This window comes from Pituophis catenifer, unplaced genomic scaffold (genome assembly GCF_029215685.1).
Source record: "Pituophis catenifer annectens isolate HBS135680 unplaced genomic scaffold, rPitCat1.0.hap2 SCAF_2, whole genome shotgun sequence".
NCBI classification, from domain to species: domain Eukaryota; kingdom Metazoa; phylum Chordata; class Lepidosauria; order Squamata; family Colubridae; genus Pituophis; species Pituophis catenifer.
Window position 1 is genome coordinate 218,586,907 of NW_027256882.1, and position 20,766 is coordinate 218,607,672.

At 35.0% G+C, this 20,766-nt stretch overlaps 1 protein-coding gene across 1 annotated transcript in view; it reads right to left on the reverse strand.

The window, feature by feature from the left end:
- Positions 1 to 20,766, reverse strand: part of CNTLN (centlein) — a 214,719-nt gene that overhangs the window by 25,819 nt on the left and 168,134 nt on the right. Inside the window, exons 19-23 of the mRNA XM_070935540.1 lie at positions 16,212 to 16,406; positions 9,561 to 9,658; positions 7,900 to 8,026; positions 6,470 to 6,607; positions 3,628 to 3,813 (exon numbers count right to left, since the gene is read on the reverse strand). Coding sequence (XP_070791641.1) covers positions 3,628 to 3,813; positions 6,470 to 6,607; positions 7,900 to 8,026; positions 9,561 to 9,658; positions 16,212 to 16,406 — 744 coding nt within the window. The remainder of the gene's footprint in view (positions 1 to 3,627; positions 3,814 to 6,469; positions 6,608 to 7,899; positions 8,027 to 9,560; positions 9,659 to 16,211; positions 16,407 to 20,766) is intronic.

A 20,766-nucleotide genomic window follows, 5' to 3' on the forward strand; every position in this document is an offset into this window, starting at 1 on the left:
AACCCCTTGTCCAGTAGGTTGAGAAAAGTCTCTTGAGGTCAGGTACGTGGTGCATAATTACCATAGAGAAAAAAATTAAGTAGTAAAGATAATGCAAAGAAAAAGTATAATTAGGATGCACATCCATATAGCCTCTATATGTATGTGTTCAACCATACAATACAAAATTCATGCATTACACATTAAAGTAGGTATCATATGAAGCCTTTCTATGTCAGTTCTAAAATCTAGTGCTCTTCAGATTAACTGGAAATATAGTCCATAGCATTCCCAGCCAGCAAGGTCCAAGTCATTCCTATAAATCAAAGTAAAGGTAAAGGTTTCTCCTGTCCAGTCATATCTGACTTTAGGGAGCAGTGCTCATGTCCATTTCTTAGTTGAAGGAGCCAGAGTTGTCCAAAGACCCTTCCTGTGGTCATGTGGCCAGCATGATTATAAGCTGAGGCACATGGAACATTGTTACCTTCTCACCAAAGTGGTACCTACTGTGTTTCACTGAAAATATGACCTACTCAGAAAGTAAGTCCTAGCTTGATTTTTACACATGCACCCAATATAAGCCCTACCCCCAAAATAAGCCCTAATTAAGACCCCACCCACTCCATGGTGTATGGGTAAAAATTAAGCTAGGGTGGGGATTGGGGTGTTATAGCTACCCTACTACTTACCTTTGGATAGTTGCAGTCAGACCTCGCACACCTTGGCCCATTTTTTCTGCAGCCGGCAAGGCTTTCCTGAAGGCCTCTGTAGCTGAAAACAGCTCCGGATCGATCTGAAGCTCTGTTAGCGGCTGCAGAGGCCTTCAGGAAAGCCTTGCTGGCCAAAGAAATTCCTGAAAGCTTCCAATAGTGAAAAAAAAGGCTGGGGGCAACGCGCGCAAGTGAGGTGAGTCAGTGGACACCCCCCCCCCCGAAAATAAGACCTAGTGCCTTTTTTTGGCAGTAAATTTTTTTTCAGGGAAACACAGTATTTAGCTAGTCACATTTGCATGCTTTCAAACTGATAAGTGGGCAGGAGCTGAGGCAAATAACGGGAGCTCATCCCATTGCGTAACACTCAGGACTTGAACCCGGGCTGTCAGCTTTCTAGCTGAAATGCTTAGCATGTTTAACCATTGAGCCATAAATACTGGTAGTTTTGGGTGAATATTTAGTATTTCCTGTATAAATATACTGTATTTAGTATTTACTGTATTTATTGTATAAGGCCTGAGAGAAGACAGACAGTCATAAGCAAAGTGAAAATAAAAGCCTCAGGAGGAAAGCATGCAAATATAGGCATTCTCCTAGTGAGCAAAAGTACAGAATATATTTAAAGAAAGATGGTATGAATAAAAAGAATACTAGCTGTGCTAACTTAATTTCCCCTGAGTGGCTTTTGTAAATATATAAGTAGAGTTTTAACCTGGTTTACTTTGTGCACTCACTGAAATCTGAGAAAGATTTTCAGTATTTTAGCAACATTCTATGGGGAAAAAAGGAAAGAGGATTTCAGAGGACCTTTTATACATAAATATTTAGCAACTTGGGGAATGTCAATAGCAACTGCTCTGATCGTCATCAATATTTGACTTTCAGACTGCATCTTTATTTTCCTCCAGTTTATCTATTAGGGGCGACAGATTAACAGCTTTTACCAAAATTATGCTGTGAAATACATACTGATCATTTTGTAACACGAGGCTTAGAATTCTATACATTTTAGGGAAGATTAATATATGATGCCCGGGTAGAAATGTGGGAATTCTTCCAGCTGCTCAAAACATGTCAATTGATAATTTAGGGATAAGTAATGAAGTGGGCAGTTTTGAGGATGTTGCCAAACTATTTGATGTGTCAAAAAACAGCAATGATTGTGAAAAGCTCCAAAAGATTGAAACAGGCTGGCCAGTCAATCAAATGGAAAATGAAGTGTAATACACGTAAATGTAAATTGCTAAACATTGGGGCATTACCCCTGACCCCATTTCAATACACTGGTAAAATTGATGATATATGTAAGAACCAGTGGTGAAATCCAAATTTTTTTACTACCGGTTCTGTGGGCGTGGCAGGGGAAGGATACTGCAAAATCTCCATTCCCACCCCACTCCAGGGGAAGGAAACTGCAAAATCCCCATTCCCTTCCCACTCCTGGGGGAAGGATACTGCAAAATCTCCATTCCCACTCCACTCTGGGGCCAGCCAGAGGTGGTATTTGCAGGTTCTCTGAACTGCTCAAAATTTCTGCTACCAGTTCTCCAGAACGTGTCAGAACCTGCTGGATTTCACCACTGTTAAGAACTTGAGGTCATAGCAAATAGTATGGTGAAGATGTTACTTGCATACATCAGTTCTGAAGATTTTCATAGAATGGAGTATAGTGGCAGTGGTTTGCTCTCCAAGCTTGTTTCAATTTAATTTCTGAACGTTTTGTTACCAAACTAAATTGAAACAAGCTTGGAGAGCAAACCACTTACCAACATCTAAAACCTGAGCTATAAATATTTTCTATTACTTCAATGGAGTTTAATATTCTGAAAAAATGACAGGCCATTGTTAACTGGTATGGTCCATACTGCATATGGCCGAAACAAAGAATGCCTGGGACAATAAGCAGATCTTTCTGGAGAACAGTTTTCCGAATTCTATTCAGTTCTAATAATCCAAAAGGAAATACAAATCTTCACACACACACCCCAAATGTTTTTGCAACAGGCTCCAGTGAGTGGACTTCCAGATTTCAATAAAAAAACCCTTAGGTCCATTTTAATGTACAAGCTTCAAGTTGAGGCAATAAATGCCTAATGATTTAAAAACGGTTTTAGCGGCCTTTTTGGCTGAAGAACAAGAGGTTATGACTATGTATCTGAAGACAGAGTTACCTGAAGGCAAGATAAGACATTGCAATTAAATAAAGAAATTATGCAAAAATGGAATAAACAAGGTTGAGGAAGGAGGATTGTTCCTCAACAACACAAATGGAGAGTCTCCAAAACTAAATATAATCATAATTAGAATAATTTTTGAATTATGTAATTACAATAGTTTAAAACAGCCAGGACAGTGATTCAATTCTCCCTTCTCCAGGTCTTGAATAATGGCCTTACTACCACCACCAACAACAACCCCCCCACCCCCGATTCTGTTGTCTTACACCGTGTCTTGGCTGTGGCAATCCCAAATTTTATCTTCAACACACAAACAAGGATATGCCCAAATTACTCCCCTGATCTAATGTTCCAAGAGGAAGTTTTTAGATCTCTGACATAAAGGACATTTTTTTAAAAAAACGGGGGTTGTTTGGCAGTATTTATTCATTTATTTGTCAAATTTAGATAACCCCCATATCAAAGCGAGCAATGTACAATAAAAAAGTAAAATTTAAAAACCCTAAAATCCATTTAAAATACAATACCTCAAAAGTGTCAGAATTTTTTTAAAAACTAAGATAATATGTTAAAAGGCATGGGGGAAGGTCTTCAAGGTGCTAACCATCCCCAGGGATATAGATATATAGGTATAAATAGCTATATACCTCACCTATAAATTGTTGTACAAAATGTGTATATGTATACGTGTTTGTTTGTGTATGTACATATGCAAATATATATGTTTACATGTGACACAGATATTTAAAATGCCAAACCTTTACAAAAGTTATGAACTCTTCCACTTTTTCATTGGACATGATCAACTTTTTCTGCACCATTTCAAGTGCCTGTTCACTTTGCCTTGCTAAGCTGTGAAGCTGTTGAGAGGCCGTTGTTTCAAGTTCAGTCATGGTATATTCTGTCTCTGCCATTTTAGCTTCTAGATTGGAAAGATTAAGCTCCTGAAATACATAATGCATAATATAGAAATATATAATATAGTTATTATATATATATATATATATATATATATATATAATAAGTCTACATTCCAACTAATCTATGTCAAATTTCCCCATGTGTTGCTTTCCAGCAGAGATGGTATTCAGCAGGTTCTGACCAGTTCTGTAGAACCGGTAGTGGAAATTTTGAGGAGTTCGGAGAACCGGTAAATACCACCTCTGACTGGCCCCACCCCCATCTATTCTCTGCCTCCTGACTTCTAGCTGATCGGGAGGAAATGGGGATTTTGCAGTAACTTTCCCCTGGAGTGGGGAGGGAGTGGAGATTTTACACTATTCTTCCCCTGCCACGCCCACCAAGCCATGCCACGCCCACCAAGCCACGCCCACAGAACTGGTAGTAAAAAAATTTGAATCCCACCACTGCTTTCCAGATACCTAAGAATTCTGGGAACCATATTCACAACACGTAGAGAATTTGGGAAAAGGAAAAATTGATTTAGGCAGATTGAAGATGAGGATTAAACCTCAGAAAAGACACAAATATCTTCTCTTTCTGTTCGGTTTTTAAAAAAATGTCTTCTAGCATTTCTGAATTGGAAAGAAATTAACAGTGTCTAGAAGATCCTACAAAAAATTAATTGTAAAGCTCATTGCCATCTCCTATAGTCTTTTTTCCTGCCCATTCCTCCAGTTAGATATAAAACACACTAAGACCGTCTGTTGTTTAAAACTCAGGGGAAATAATGTGCCTGCTTGTCTGTCTTGTATAAGTCCAGATGCTGCTTCCTCTGTAAACTGTCCAGTGCTGAGTGATTATTATACCTGAGTATCTTAGCTCTAAAAAGTTCATGCTTCCTGTATTGAAGCTGTACAGGTTTATGCTCAACCAGACAGAACTATTTAGAATCTCTGGGAAGAGAATTTGTAAAATCCATAGAAAGATTAATAATCTAGGATTAAAGCCTGTAACAATAGAGTGCATCCAAAGTTTCTTTCTAGTTGCATTGTTAATCATAATTCAGTGTAACACTGAGATCTCCTTCAAACCTTTGCTATATCTACAAAAACAAACAAATAAACCAGAGGTGAAATGCTCCCGGTTCGGACCGGTTCGGGCGAGTAGGTAGCGATAATGGCCAGTGGTTCAGAGAACCGGTAGCAATGGCAGCTGGAGGCTCCGCCCACCCGCCCTATTCCCTGGAGTTGGGGAATGCACCATTCCCGGACTCCTACTGCTCACCTTTCTCCCGCGGCTGGCTGTCAGGGAAGGCAAGCGCCCGAAAGGTACCGGAGTTGCTCACTCTCCTTCTTGAATGAGCTGCTCTGGTCCACGCACCGGCTGCGCAAGCGCACATCGTTTATTTAATTCAGCGGCAGGCTGGGTGTGCGCTTGCACAGCCGGCGCGTGGACCAGAGTGGCTCATTCAAGAAGGAGAGTGAGCGACTCCGCTACCTTTTGGGCGCTTGCCTTCCCTGACAGCCAGCCGTGGGAGAAAGGTGAGCAGTAGGAGTCTGGGAATGGTGCATTCCCCGACTCTGGGGAATGGGGCAGGTGGGCGGAGCTGCATGGCGAAGGGCGAGCAGGCAGCGGCTCTGCAGCAAGGCTGGAGTTGAGGAATGGTGCATTCTCCGACTCCTACTGCGCAAGCGTACATCCAGCCTGCCGCTGAATTAAATAAACTGTACGCTTGCGCAGCCGGCGCATGGACCAGAATGGCTCATTCAAGAAGAAGAGTGAGCAACTCCGGTACCTTTCGGGCGCTTGCCTTCCCTGACAGCCAGCTGCGGGAGAAAGGTGAGCAATAGGAGTCCGGGGAATGGGGCGGGTAGGCGGAGCCGCGGGAGAAAGAAATTTAAAAAGTTTTCCTACTGAGTTCTGTGGGCGTGGCTTGGTGGAAGGGGGTCTTGTGAATGAGTGGGCGTGGCTGTGAGTGACATCGAGTTGGCCACGCCCACTCAGTCACAGGACACCCCCACCAAGCCACGCCCACAGAACCGGTAGGGAAAAATATTAGATTTCACCCCTGAAATAAACTCAGAAACACAAAGGAACTCCAAAATGTAGAATGACCTGGCATTATATGAATTCATTCAGAACTTTGCCTAACAAAAAGGGATAGTAGGAGAAGAAAGTAAATTTCATCAGAGGCTTCCTTCCTGGTTTCTCACCTGTTATAGAAAATATTTGTCGGATATGGCTACATTAAAGTCAGAGAAGAGAGAAAGTGCTACAATAAAATAGTGTATTTTAGAAAATTATATTTCATTCTAGTTAAAAGCATTCAACATTCGATTATAATTAATGTAATTCAACTTCAGAAATTTCTTCTGAATTACAGCCATATATGATATGGCTTTAAATAAAACTCAAGACAACTGCTACTGTGGGCAAATTAAAAATGCAATGGCACCGATCATGGAACTATTTATTTGGGGGAAAAAATGTGCACCAGAAAACAGGGCAGATTGTTAAATAATTTAATAATGATTTTATTAGCATATATTTGAAATGGTTTCTTAATTGTGTTTTCTTTCGTATTTTTTGTACACCTCATTGTTATTGGATACAAGTATCCCAATGAACTGAAGGCAGGGTGTAAAGACTAATAAATCATCATCATCTTAATCATCCACAATATCTATAATTGTGTACCTTTTTCTCCAAGTCTTCTTTAGTTCTGTGATACATCTGTTCGTACTGTGTCTTTTCTTTGGTTGCTACATTAAGCCTCTGCTTTAATGAATCAATGGATATTTTTTTATTTGAACAGTCCTCAGTTAATGCCTTTGCCTGGAACAGCATCCAGAGAAAAACTATTAAGGAAACATTTAAATAATTTAGGTGGAAAATCAACACTATCAAAATACTGCACACATCTAATTGTACATAATTCATTTACCTTCTGAATAGAATGCAGGCTATCTTGGCTTCTATTCAAACATGGATACTATCCATTGAAATCAATAGGATTTATTCATAGATAAGTGGGCATGTGAGTGCAACATTTTACTATTTATCAAATTCATGGGCAAGAAGCCAAATGCTAGCACTTAAAAACTCTGAAACTTGTGAGCATGTCAACATATGGTACTGATGAGAAAAATTACAAATAATATAGTCCAATAGTTAATAGCTATTTATTATTTGAAAAACAAGCCTATATAAAAAGGGAATCAATTTACAGAGCATATCTAAAGAGGTCATATTCTTGCATATAATACACTTGATTTTTTTTCTAACTGAAGGTAGCCAGAAAATCGCAATATTTTTAATACTTAAAACATCATCACCACCTTGTTGCATAGTATAACATAGGTCTCTAAAATGCTTTTTCATACTACCTCCTCTTCAAGAAATTATTCTGATTCAGTTTTATATTGTCTGAAATTTTTCCCACCCTGCCAATTTTATCTCTTGGGCTGACAGTATCTAAGCGATATCTCATCTACACAGAGCAAGATAGTTTTGTCTGGAATTTGTCTTGACAATGTATGACTGCCAGCAGAAACTATGTTCGCACCTAAAAAGCTAGCACCTGCTTTTAAAAAAGAATCAAAGTAGCGCTTTGTTTCTATGTTTCTTGGATGTTATGATTTGCAGCCTAAGAGATTCCTACACATGTGACTTGTTTGCTATAAAACAGGGCTAAAACACACTGCAGAGGTACTAAGGGGCAGTTTCTCTTCCAATCTGTTTAAGCATCAGAAAAATGCATTAAATATTTATGAAGAAAACAACTTTCAGAAGAGCATAAAATGGAATCATTAAATATATAACAATGGAAGGGATCACACATAACTATTATTATAAAAATAATTTATAGGTCATTGTTTTCCCTTTATGATATTTTTCTCTTGATTTACACTGCAAGAAGACTCTCCTTTGATGTCTCTTTTCAAGAAACAGATATATGAAATTCCAGCTGAACAACATGCCCCAAACACTAAGAAGCACTTAATTATTGCTTTAAGAGCAATCTTTGCATAAATGAAACTGTACTAATCATAATGATGGCTACTATAATTAATCAATCTGGTGGAATTCAGTTTGTTCATTTAAAATAAACACTAAACATTAAAGACCTTTTCTTCCAGACATTGTAATGTTTCATTAAAGCTTTTCTCCTTTTCCTGATATGTTTTCATACGCAGCCTCCAATCTTCTATTAAATGCCTTTTCATACTTATATCTCTTTCCATTCTAGAAATCCTTGAAATAAAGAGAAAATGAAATATTCATAGAATTATATAATTAGCATGTTATTATTTTGAATAATTGTTAATGCCCGGTTCCATGCTTATCTTTGTACCATTTGTCAAATGAAAAGTCTTCAAAGTTTTCCCTTTGCGTAATGGCATTAAAAGTAGATTTAACCTCTGTCGGCTTCTGAATCTTAAACCCCACATTTCACAGTAGCAATTCAGAACAATAAAAATACACACTAGTTTATAGAAACCCATACAATGACGATGATATAATTATAAACAAAAGAGAAGCAAAATATTCTACTAGTCTACTAGGCATAAAAAGTAAAAAATAAATTAAAATTAATTATAGCTTTTTGAAAGTGGCACTATGTGAATTGACTGTCATAATTTTGAACTACTATTTAGTACATAAAAAGCTTTGTATCAATATGAGGTAGTTTTAAAAAGTAAAACGCAGCTATGCTATGGAAAATCAATAGACCAATTTCAACTATGAAAATGTGACTTCCCCAAAATGTACAACTTCTAAATAAGAAACCTGTTCATTGGGTGAAACCTGTTCATTGAAATAAGAAACTGTTCATTGGGTGACATATCAGACAAAAATCTATGTTACTTGTTTGTATTTTCTTGTGACAACAACAATAAAATGAACCAATATAATACTTATACAGAATTCATTTTTTATTTTTTATTACTTTTTATATCTTTAAGGCATCACATATTGGTAGATCCAGCAAAAATCACAGTAAAAGCCAATGGAAAGAATTTACATTTCAATAGACACAATTGCTTAGGGGGACAATCAAGAATATTGAAGCATATTCAGTATCTACTCTATACTGTAATATAGTGGTTGGACATAGGCATATCAGAATGCTATCTCTCACCTCCAGCTGGATTCCTTAGGTGTTCCTCAAGACTTTAATCAATAAAATATGCATTTTGTTAAATCCTTTTAAAGATGAAACATTTTAATGAAATAACTTTTATTTTGCAAGATTAAACATTATTAGGTTTACTCAGATGTGTACTGGTCTGTTTAATTAAGCAACTGATTTGCAAAAATATACATTTTAATAAACTCAAATATAAATAAAAATGCATTTTTGCATTTTTCAGAAATCATAAAATTGGACATTTAATCCAATTTAAGCATCTAAACCTTGATGTGCTTCTTAGCCCTTAGGCAAAGGACTACTGTATTTGAAAAACTGCTTTCAAGTATGCTGAGGTATTCATTTAGATGGATATAATCAGGTGCACACTGGAATCAGATTTTTTTAAAAAAAATTGTTTTATTACAGTTATATATATATCATCTTGTGTACTGAAAATAATTCAGCAATTTAAAAGAATAATATGTATTAATACTTTTCTCCTAAAAGAATAAATAATATGAACCGAAACATAAAATGCTGAAAGAAAAAAATATATGGAAAGATCATTTTCTGAAAATTCTCCATGAATATAAAGCAAATGCATTTTTGCCACAAGGGGGAGTCAAACACAACCAATAGGTAACTGGGACATACTTTTCTTGCAGTTCCTGCATCTGTTCTTCTTTTCTTTGGACTTCGGATTTCAAAGATTTAATGGTTGATGAATGTTTAGTGATTTCATTATTTGCATTCTAGAATGAATGAAATATCTTATTAAAGTCTCAGTAATGTTGATGTAGAATTACTCAGAACTGTAACTGTTCACACTTGTGTTTCAAAGTGAAACTTTGCTATTTAACAGGTTAGTCTATTTTGATTTTAGAATAGGAAAAAATGCCGCTAAAGTGTTTGTACTTAGGTTATTAATGTTTGACGGTGATACTTTTATATTTATTCAAGACTAGCCTATAGTGGAATAAATTTCATCTTATTTTCCAAATGGAATATCTCTGCCAGAATTCTACCTATGATGTCTAACAGTGAGTTTTAGAATTAAACAAAATATATGGCTAAGTTTTTTCCAAACAGGGGCTTGCTGATAAATATGTAAATGCTACATTATGCTAGATTTGAAAAGTTACTATTCATACTTGGTTCTACTTTAATTTAATTTAATTTTTTTTAGACTTTTGCAAGATTGCATTCAAAAGTTAAAGTTTTCTTTAATTATTGTCAGTTTCAGGATTTTGTAATAAAAAACACCTTAAATTGCTCTAAACTGCAATTTCACAGAGTTATTCAATGAGTATGATTGAATAAGTTACAGTTTGCTGTTTCATACTTCATTTCATAAAGTATGGTATATAAATTTCATTGGCCAGATTCACATACTGTATAATGCCAAGCCCAGCACTTAAGAAAGTGGCTTGATATGGCATGCACTCCTAGTTATGATTTAATGATTTGATCTGGTTGTCTGCTATTTCTTATCGTTTCAACTCCATACAGACAGTAGAATATTATCATTTATAATACTTTGAGCTCTGTTTATTTCCAAAGTTACATTTCTAAAGCTTTTACTACTTCTCACAAATGTTGAAAATCAAACAGTATGCTTATAAGGCTGCTGTCCTTAAAAAGGTCTATTTTTGTAGATGCTATTCAGGAAAATCTCACGGCACCAAGTTTTTCAATTGATTACATATACTTTAGACAGTTATGGCAAGAGAGGGAAGTATACTCACAAAAATAGTCTTAGTAATTTCAAGTAATATACAGTATTAGTTAGCAATAGCTAAATAGCTACTAGCAGGTGATATGAAATTGCATAAATTAAGTGTACTTCATTAGACTTGTAAATAAATGGCACTGTCCAACTATACTTATGCACACCACACATGCAGACACACATACACAGTTTTCAATGCACAGAAAAAATGAGTTTACTATAAGAATCGACCTTTATTAATCATTTTTCGTTTTAGGGAAGATGTACATTAAATCAAAACTGAGTGAAGAGATCAAAATCTGGGGAATCCTTGATGCTCTCTAAATTTGGTTGTTTGTTTACAGATGTTTCATTGCCTGCCTAGGTAATATCATTTATTAGTTCTAGTGAGTGTGGTGTTTGCTCTTTGATTATATACAGTAACTTGCCTGGCTAGTGTTGATGGGGTAGGTGGTGGGTTTTTCCCTGGTAGTTCCTTGATATTAAGGTACTACCTTGATATTTTCTGCTTAATTCTTTAATCTGGTGTTAATCCCTGTTTATCTGGATGCTGGATGCTGAAGATGTATACTGGTTTTCACTGTGTGTTCTGACTGCTTGATGATGTTCATAGATGCGCTCTGCTAGTCTTTTTCCTGTCTGTCTTATTATAGAGGCTGTTACAGTCCTTACACTATATATTGTAGATGACTCCTATTTTTTTTTCTTTTTGGGTCTTTTGGTTTAATCAACTTGTTTTATAGGGCTTTAGTTGGTGTTTGTGCTACAGTGATGACAGGTGGTTATAATAGTGTGTTGGTTGTTTCTAAGATCAAAATCTAAAATATATTAAAGAATATTCCCTATTAATAGGCTTAATAATAGGCTTTTTATTCCCATTAATATTAACATTGGGATGTTGTAGGTAACAATATTTGCTCTACAGAAGTATAGATTTTAATGTGAAGTTTAATGTGTAAAGATAGAATTTCTAAAATACTATGTTTCTCTGCAATGCTATACAGTTTTCCTTAGAGCTTCAAGATAAAATGTTGATTCACAGATAAAATGTTATAATTCGGAATACAATACACAGTGTGTTGAAATTTTTATATTTTCTTTAAAATGCTTATCACCTTTTAAAAACATACATCTAATGCTGCCGTACAACATACAAATTGGCTCCCAAAGAATTCAAATGCTTTTGATAAAGTGCAGGAAGAATTTTAACCTATATGTCTTTTCTTTCTTTTGTTTTAAAAATCTAGGTCATATGTTCAAAGGTTTATGACCACATTCTTAATGTAAAGTAATATATACTTTATATTTCTGAAATAAAAAAGAATACGAGCCATAATTCTTGTGTTGTACTTCAAAAGGAGCTTTCTTTGAGTAAGACATGTTGGGGGGGTTCAAACAGAGGAAATGTAACTATTCATTACAGAACAGAATGAAATGTTTTCTTTTGGTCCAAGCATACCTATGACATCAGAATTATTGTAATAGATACATTACCCATACATGTACCCATACATTTATTACTTTAAATATATGCAATTTAATAAGAAATCAGTTAAAATGATGGCATAATGATGGCATAATAATCACTGAAGTTTCTAGGTTTGCTTTTGCTGCTAACTTTTATTAATAGGCAAATGCCAACATCCCATTAAAGAAATTTACATACTTTATGTAAATATGGAAACTTATTTCAAGTGGGCTTCTGCAATAGCTTATACAGTGCTTAAGGTCTTATGTTCAATAAAAAAAAATTGCCATTTCCTGTGGAAAATAACATGGTTTGAATGGGAAGGGAAATGAAGCAAATGTCTTCCAGCAATCATTGGGTAAATGTGGAAGCAGGAAACCTGATCTCAAAAACCACTTCTAGTGTGGCCCAAATTTGGTAGAAAAAAAAGCTGTTTATATGGTACGCAATTTTGGAATTTAAAAGAGTTTCCCAGGCAGTTTGACATCTTATTTAAGTTATTTATACTATTAATTAATTATTTATAATTTTAGGGTTAGCATATAGGTTTAATTCTTTCTACCCAAGTGGATGGACAAAATTTGAGTGAACATGCTCACAGACATATTAAAAAAATATTTTGCCTCTGCTGATTTCTGAATAACCTAAGTCAGAAAAAATTGAAATCAAGTGTCATAATTTTGTTTTGTTTTTTTTGCTAGTTATGCAGGACTTCACTAGAAGTGAGCTAGAGGAAGAAAAGACTTCCTCCACAGATCAAGCCTGGATCCTTTAATACTGACAGATCACTAGCAGCCCAGTCTATTTGAATCAAGAAATCCTGAAGAAAATATTCCAATGTGGAGTTTCATTGCTAAATGCTATCAAGAATGTGATACAAACAAGCAAAGGCTACACTGAGATTGGCAGTTTGATTGCACACAATTTCTGTAAATATAACAACTGAGAATGAGATCTAATTCATAAGAAAGTGGGATGATAACAAAAGCTCAGTCTTAAATATTGCAGTGTTCAGTCTTGTCTGTTTCAATATTCTTTTGTCAGCAATTCTGGAGGGCGATACAAAAAAATTCTTCTCCGTAAAAACATTGCTCCTGTGAAATAAGAGTGGGGGGCTCCATGTCATGCATTCTTTTATACTTCTGTTTTACAGAGACATATATAAGAGATTATCTCCAAACTTCCTGAAAATTCTGATCAATTTATGCCAGATATTACTTGGGGATTGTAATCCTTATATTATATGACAAATGGCAAACTTTTGTTGGCAGTTGGCCAGATAAGGCAATACTGTACAGAATTGCAATAGATGCTGTCTCTCTATAGTATTTTAATATTGCAATATTATAATGCTTAATGATTATTTTCAGAACTTAATTACTAAATGTTAGCTTTTGCATTTTCCCCAGTATCTCCTAGTGTAAGATAAGCAGTATCTAAATTTGATTAAACCATCAAACAAAATCTTAATATGGTAACATGTGCATACATACTGCATTCTCATGCCACTGGTTCAGTAGTTTTATAATTTAATGTAACACAATTTATGTGTTAACAAATGAGTAGTTTGGTGTATTAAAATTTAATATATTTTTGTAATAGTTCATTAGTGAGGCTAGCTTTATAGATTTTTTTCTTGTTAGTAATGTAATGCCTTCAATTGTTTACTTTTTATCACTCATTTATTAATAAGTTCTTTTTTTTCTCCTGTAACTAAGTTTTAAGATTTTTTGTTTATATCTTTCAATTGATACCCTGCCTTCCTATACTGACAATACCCAGGGCAACTACCAAAATTTAAAAAGCCAAAAAAGAATTTTTTAAAAAACACAGATCAAAATTAACAATAAAATAGATATTAAAACCAGTCAACAATTCAAACCTTGGCCAAAGAAAGGAAACCTGACAGAGTAGAAGTCAAGAGCGACTACCAAGCTAGTATATTTCACAGCCTGGAAGAAATGCTACAAAAGGTCTGCCCCCGCCTGCCAGAAAGATGAGTTGTTTGCTTCAGTAGTCAGGCCCTAAGTCAATACCAACATGTTCATTAAGCCCAGTAAACAATTGGGAATCCAATCCAGATCAAGAATGAAAGCAAATATGCATGTCCCAGGATAATGTTGTAAGATCCAATCTGGGTCAGTCACTGGATTTTGTCTTCCAAGCTTTTGGATTTGTGCTGGAGTCCATCCTCAGGGAACTTCTCTTTAGCCCAAAACACACACTCTACTAGAGAGAAGTTCCCTGAGGGTGGGATCCAGCACGAATCTGAAAGCTTGTAGGAACATACTTTTGGCCCCTTGACTGACCCAGATTGGGTCTTGCAAATCCAGATCTTTCAGCATAGGTGTCATATGCCCCCTTCCATCTTTACTAGTTAGCTGCCTAACTAATTTGCATCAACTAAAATGTTATGGACATCTTTCTAGCTCTGTAGGAAGTGTTGCACTAATCAGGGCAGAAAGTAATCATAAAGTGGATAAGTACTGCCACATCTGAACAGCACACAAAAAAAGTAGCATCTGGCATGTGCCAAGGCACGCCTTACCAGTCATCACTGTTATCAGTTCTCAAACACAATGAAAACTATTGTATTACATGAACATGCTTTGTTTGCTCGTTATCAGCTTTTCTAGTGAGATTAACTAACACATTGGATGTATTTCAAGAAGCAGAAGACAAAGGAGAGCAATCCTATTTTAAGCTGTAATGTTGAAGCCTCCGACAAATCCAAGGTCTTAGCAGTATTGTAGCATGGAAGAATAAAAACAGAAAAAAATGTATTTCCACCTTTCTCCCAGGAACACTTTTGATTGATTTAAATATTCTTATCCAAAACTGGCCTAGAATAGCTAAAACTTTATCAATAACTCTGAGGATATTCCCTAGCTTGACTTTGGCACACTTATTGTTTACTTTTTCTGGTAATGGAGTTCTCATATAGGAGAAGACAGGCTGGTGAAGTTTCTGTACTGTACTTTGATGATATTTCTAGGACCAAATAATACACTCTCAAAGGATGCACTTCTTTCAACTCTTATAACCCTTCTGGGGCACTGCCCTATGGACCACAGGATTGCAATTTAAGGAAATAAAACTACATTGATTTTTACAAGCATTGATTTGATCTGAGAGATTCCTTGAAATTCTAGATATAATTTTGCACACATCTGTTCCAGGAATGATAGTTTCTTGGGAGCAATGTTGGCAAAACAGACGTGGAGAAAATAAAATATAGGGCATCTGTGACAATCCTGGATTTATCTGAACAGGAGTAGCATAATTCCTTTTAATTTGATTTTGGGAATAAATAAACATATTTTAAAATCTTCTTGCTACCAACCCAAAATGATAATAATCTTTATGCTAAAAAGATTATTCTTATGCATAAAAATCTTTATGCGTTTTGTCAGCTCTTCTTGTAGCGTAGCATCTTAAAAGTAATACCAGGGTTATTGTAGCTCTTGTCTCTTTTACTCAGGGATTTACAAATTAATACTTGTTCTTTTTTTTTTTAAATGAAACTGTGTAACCAACACAAAGCATGGATATAAATGGACTCTACCTAGAGGGATGGAACGGAACTTTGTGCTTACTAAGTGATTGTTTATTTTTTCACAATTCTTACCAGTGTTTTTTTAAGGCTTATATCTATACACACACACACACACACACACACACACACACACACACACTTGATCTTTTTCTTTCATTTCCCTGCATCCTTCTATCAGCTCTTTCCTCTTCAGTGACTATTATCTTCTTTTGTTTCAGTCTTTTTCTCCAAATTCTCTTAACGTTCAGTATCCGCCTTCCTCACAAGGAAGTGACCCCTTAACTTTTTACTTGCCTTAAAAGAGCACAAGTAAGATGCCATTTCATAGCTGTTTTTCTTGGGCAAAAGTTATTTGAGGATAATCTAATAGAAGAGAAATTTTCTCAGAGACAGCAGTAATGAAAAAGTATATATTGCTTCAATAGCCAAGTAATCTCATATCTCAAGATGTGTTTAATTTTCATCCACTTTTCAGTCACTAAAACGTCTGATATTCTCTATCATAAATAAGATGCCTATTTACTAACTATTTCATAGCATAAAAATGGTCACCTTCAATTTACACTGTAGTTGCTTCATTTCCAAATCTACAGTCTTGACAGGAGTAGCTGGTGCCATTCCAGTATGACCAGATGCTAGAAGAGACAGGCCTTCTCTCCCTTTGGTTGCCTGGATCAGGTGGTCCAATTTTCCTTGCAAACTTGATTTTTCTCGTTGCAATTCAGTTAGGCTGGATGTCAGGGTCTGCTTTCCAGATACAAAAATAATAGGAATAGTTTTTATTCTGTATGTAATTAGGAACAACGTTCTATATTGTTATAGTTTAGCTTTATAAAATACAATATTCATCATAAATTGTCCAAATTGCAATAATGTGGGCTGCATTTATGGCTTACAAAGTACAAATAAACTTAAAGCTAAAAAGAGATCGGAGACTGGTTGGTGGTAGTTATCTTGCAACGTGTAATAGAAAAGGGGTGTCATAACCAATGGCAACAATACTGCATTATCCTACCCCTATTAATACTATTAGTGCTATATTGTAGAAAAATGCAGACATATGCAGTGTAACCACTTTGTGGTTACATTGGATTGGCTATAATGGCTCTCAGAATAAATTTATACACATATTCTACTGAAAAATTTCAGAGTATGTCATGTTTTGTCTTGTGTCAGTTTTATAGGACTTGTAAAGGTTAAAGCAAAGCATATGCACTGCACAATGTCTGTTTGGCTGGTCTTTATGCTATTGTTTCTTCCCTTCCTCATGTACATACCACACAGCCAGGGAACCACAAATTCCATAACCTTGACCCTGAAAGTGATGCACTTTACATGTAAAAGCCAAGCTGGAGCAGGACAAGATAACAGATGTTAGTTGTTTATTCCATTGGGTAGGACTTACCACCTTACTGCAGCCAAAATGCTTCTCATTTAGTAACATAAATGTTAATTCCAATTAGCAGATGAGGCTTGTTAAAGATTTAGTTCAAATGAATAGCATGCACACAAAATCAGGCTTATTGAATTTGATTGACAATAGACCAGAATAGTTTATTTCACAGAAACAGCATATCAGAATATATCAGAAAATGAAATATGTAATATTTGCTTTAATTTTGGAATAGTTACAACAATATGTTGCTAGTTTGCACTCAGTAGAAAGCCACAAAGATTTTAATGATACACCGGTCAAATAGTCCAAGAACCCGACAATAACAATTTAAAGATGCTTATAATGTGTAATTTGACATAATTACTATTAGACTATTAGACAAAATGATAGGGTATTCAGAGGAATTTTAAAAAATCGTTCTGAAAAATCCCAATTAGATATTGCAAAAGCACAGAAGCAGAGAACTCAGTATAATTAATAGTGAAATGAGATTAAAATCTCCTGAAAGGTAATATTTGTCCAGGGTTTTGCTCCCTTTTTTTAGATTTGTTTGATTTTTAGTAGTTTTTATCAATTATGGGTAGTTCTTGACTTATGACCAATCATTTAGTAACAAAAGCTAGTTATGACCAAGTTTTGAAATTCTAAGATCGGGGCCCCCTCCGCAATCATGTGATCACATTTTGGGCACTTAGCACCTGGCCCATATTTATGGACATTTGCCATATGGTCATGTGACTATAATTTATGATGATTTTACTGGAAACGTGTTTATTTCTGGTCTAGCAAAAAATGACCCATAGTGAACATTGGGTTTGCTTAACAACCAATGGAAAAAGGTCATAAAATCAGTTGTGGTTATAAGCACTGTCATGATTTACAACCACAATTGCCAGGTTCAATTATGATATTAACTCAACTACCTGCACTTCGTCATTCTTGTGATTTAAAAAATTACACACTGATTTTATTGGACTAGTTTATTTTGGACTAGAGTACCAAGTCAGGTGGTACTCATGTATTCAACCTCTTAGCAAAGACATTCTGAATTCAAACAGAATAACTTGTACTAAAGTAAGTGTTTGTATTAAAAGCTGAACAACTAATATGTTTCATTCAAAGTGGAAAATGTTTTAGAGTGGAACTATTTGCATAATATATGGTCAGTCCAAAGTATAGACTATATACTTATTTCTATCCATTAATACTTTATGTAGCATCATATATATTGATCTGCATGAGAACAGACTTATTTGGTGGCCACTTTAAACTATTTATAGGGAAAAAATTATAAACAATATTCTATGTAACTTTAACATTTAAAATAAAATTATATTTAGATAATACATGAAATTTAAGAATCCGTTTGATGTCACGATTAAGGCTTTAGGCTATAAACAAGAAGACATGAGTTTTACTTCCATCTTGGCCATGAAATCAGCTGGTTGACTCTGGGCCATTCATCCTAGGAAGGAGGCAGTTTTCTCAGCCCTAGGTAGGAAGCGGTGGCAAACCACTTCTGAAAAACCTTGCCAAGAAAACTGCAGGGACTTGTCCAGGCAGTCTTTCAGAATCTGACATATTGAATGAAAGAAAAACATGAAATTTAACCTTACTAGTCGCTCTGTTAGTCACCAAAATTCCAGTGAATTTTGGTGTCATATGAGTCATATGGACTCATATGATTTCATATAATTCATATTGCTTCATATGGATCCATTCATAATTCATACAGGTGCATGCACATTCAGTACATACATCTTCAGTGGTCAATTGAAACCAATGGAAACGTAACAAATTTATGATTTTCTTAAATTGTTAGGTAAACATACCTACTAGCTATAAAGACCTGAAAGAAAATTTTGCAACTTTTCATAGGATTCTTTTAAAAGCCAAATGTACACTTTGATTAAACATTTTTAGTGAAGTTTGGAATAAAATTATTTGGACAGCAGCATAATCTACTTAAAGGTATATATTAGAACTAACATTATCTTAATGGAAATAACTTTTGATAAAATAATTTATTTGGACTATACCAGAAAGTGAGTCTATTAAAAACAATGGCATTTGGTAGTAATATGCATTGCTGTATTTTGGTTTTAAACACATTCTTATTCCAAAAATTTTTTTCCTCTATTTAAATTCTAATACCTTAATTACGGTTCCTCTACTGCTTCTGGACATACAAAGAACACACACAGGTAATTAAAATCCTCTGAGAATCAGTATCAAAATATATCTACAGAAAAGGAATTGGCCTTTTCTACACCTACAGCTGCTGTTCTAGCCTGCTGCCAGTCATCTAGAGAGGTTTTCGAATAATGCATGCTGTTTACACTAAATTCAGTCAGCTTGCCCATGCATCTGCTGGCTTTTCTATTATCTACTGAATTCATCAAGAAATGTATGTTGACTAAACAGATCTCCTACTATGTTTCCACAATATTGTTGAATTACAATATCTGTCACAGCCTGTTAACTCTTTTTCCAAAGATATGACTGTGAAACATATATTCTATTATTTTGAGTATACTTTTTTTTTAAAAAAAAATGAACATATTAGGATTTAATTAGAATGAAATGTATTTGATATATGGAGTTTATTGCAATAAAATTGATGTATTATATATCTGAGTAAACCAAATATCTAGGCTTGTGGAGTTGAAAGAGATCGGTCTCTATTTCTATCACCTGTTTTGTAGAAAAAAGTCCAAAATTATGGTTGAACTTAGATATTGAACTTTGCCCTATATTCTATTATAGAGATAAGGAAATGGATTAATGACTGACTGAATCCCATAATTTGAGAGATTTTTTGGTAAATGAGGCTAATATTTGTTCTCATTGTACTTTCAGAGAGGTGACATGTCTGGTTCATGTAAGACCATTAAATAATTTTGTTGGCTAAAATCTATAATTGTAAAACAATACATTATTTGTAACACAATTATAACAATTATAATAATGATTATGGTTTGTTGCACAGTCAGCCAGTTTAGATTAGATTTTTATCCACCTATTGAATTTCTTTTAAGGATCTGGGATAGGCGTATGTTGTTTTTTGTTGGTGTTAAAGATATTGTCACAGGATGTAAGCTACTTCTAGTAAAGCAATTTTGCAATTGACTGAAGGTGATTTTGTTAATGTGCATTATTTTTCATTGCACAGTCATCCAGATGTTCAGATGGTATATGCCATTTTTATCCACCAATCGAGTCTTTCCCAAGGACCAGGGATAGGCAGATGTTGATGTTTGATGGTGTTAGTGGTATCATCATAGGATGTTAAGCTGTTCCGAATAAAGCTGCCCTTTCCAATTGACTGATGGTAAATTTGCCAATGGTGTTCAAGTGGTGCTCCAGTTGTTTTGGGATTGAACCCAAGGTGCCTGTTATTATTGATATTAACTTTGCTTTCTTTTGCAAGATTCATTCTATTTCTATTTGCAGGTCTTGGTATTTTGTTATCTTCTCCAGTTCTTCCTCTTCTATTCTGCTGCCTCCAGGTACTACCATGTTCACTACCCAGACTTGTTTATCTTTTTTTTATTGACAATTGGGGTATTATGTGACAGGTGCATATCAGTTTGAATTCTAAAGTTCCAGAGCACTTTAGCTTCTTCATTATTTATGATTTTCTCTATTTTATGGTCCCGTTGTTCTTGCAAAGCTTCAAATATACCATTGTTGTTACTTTTCCATGCCATT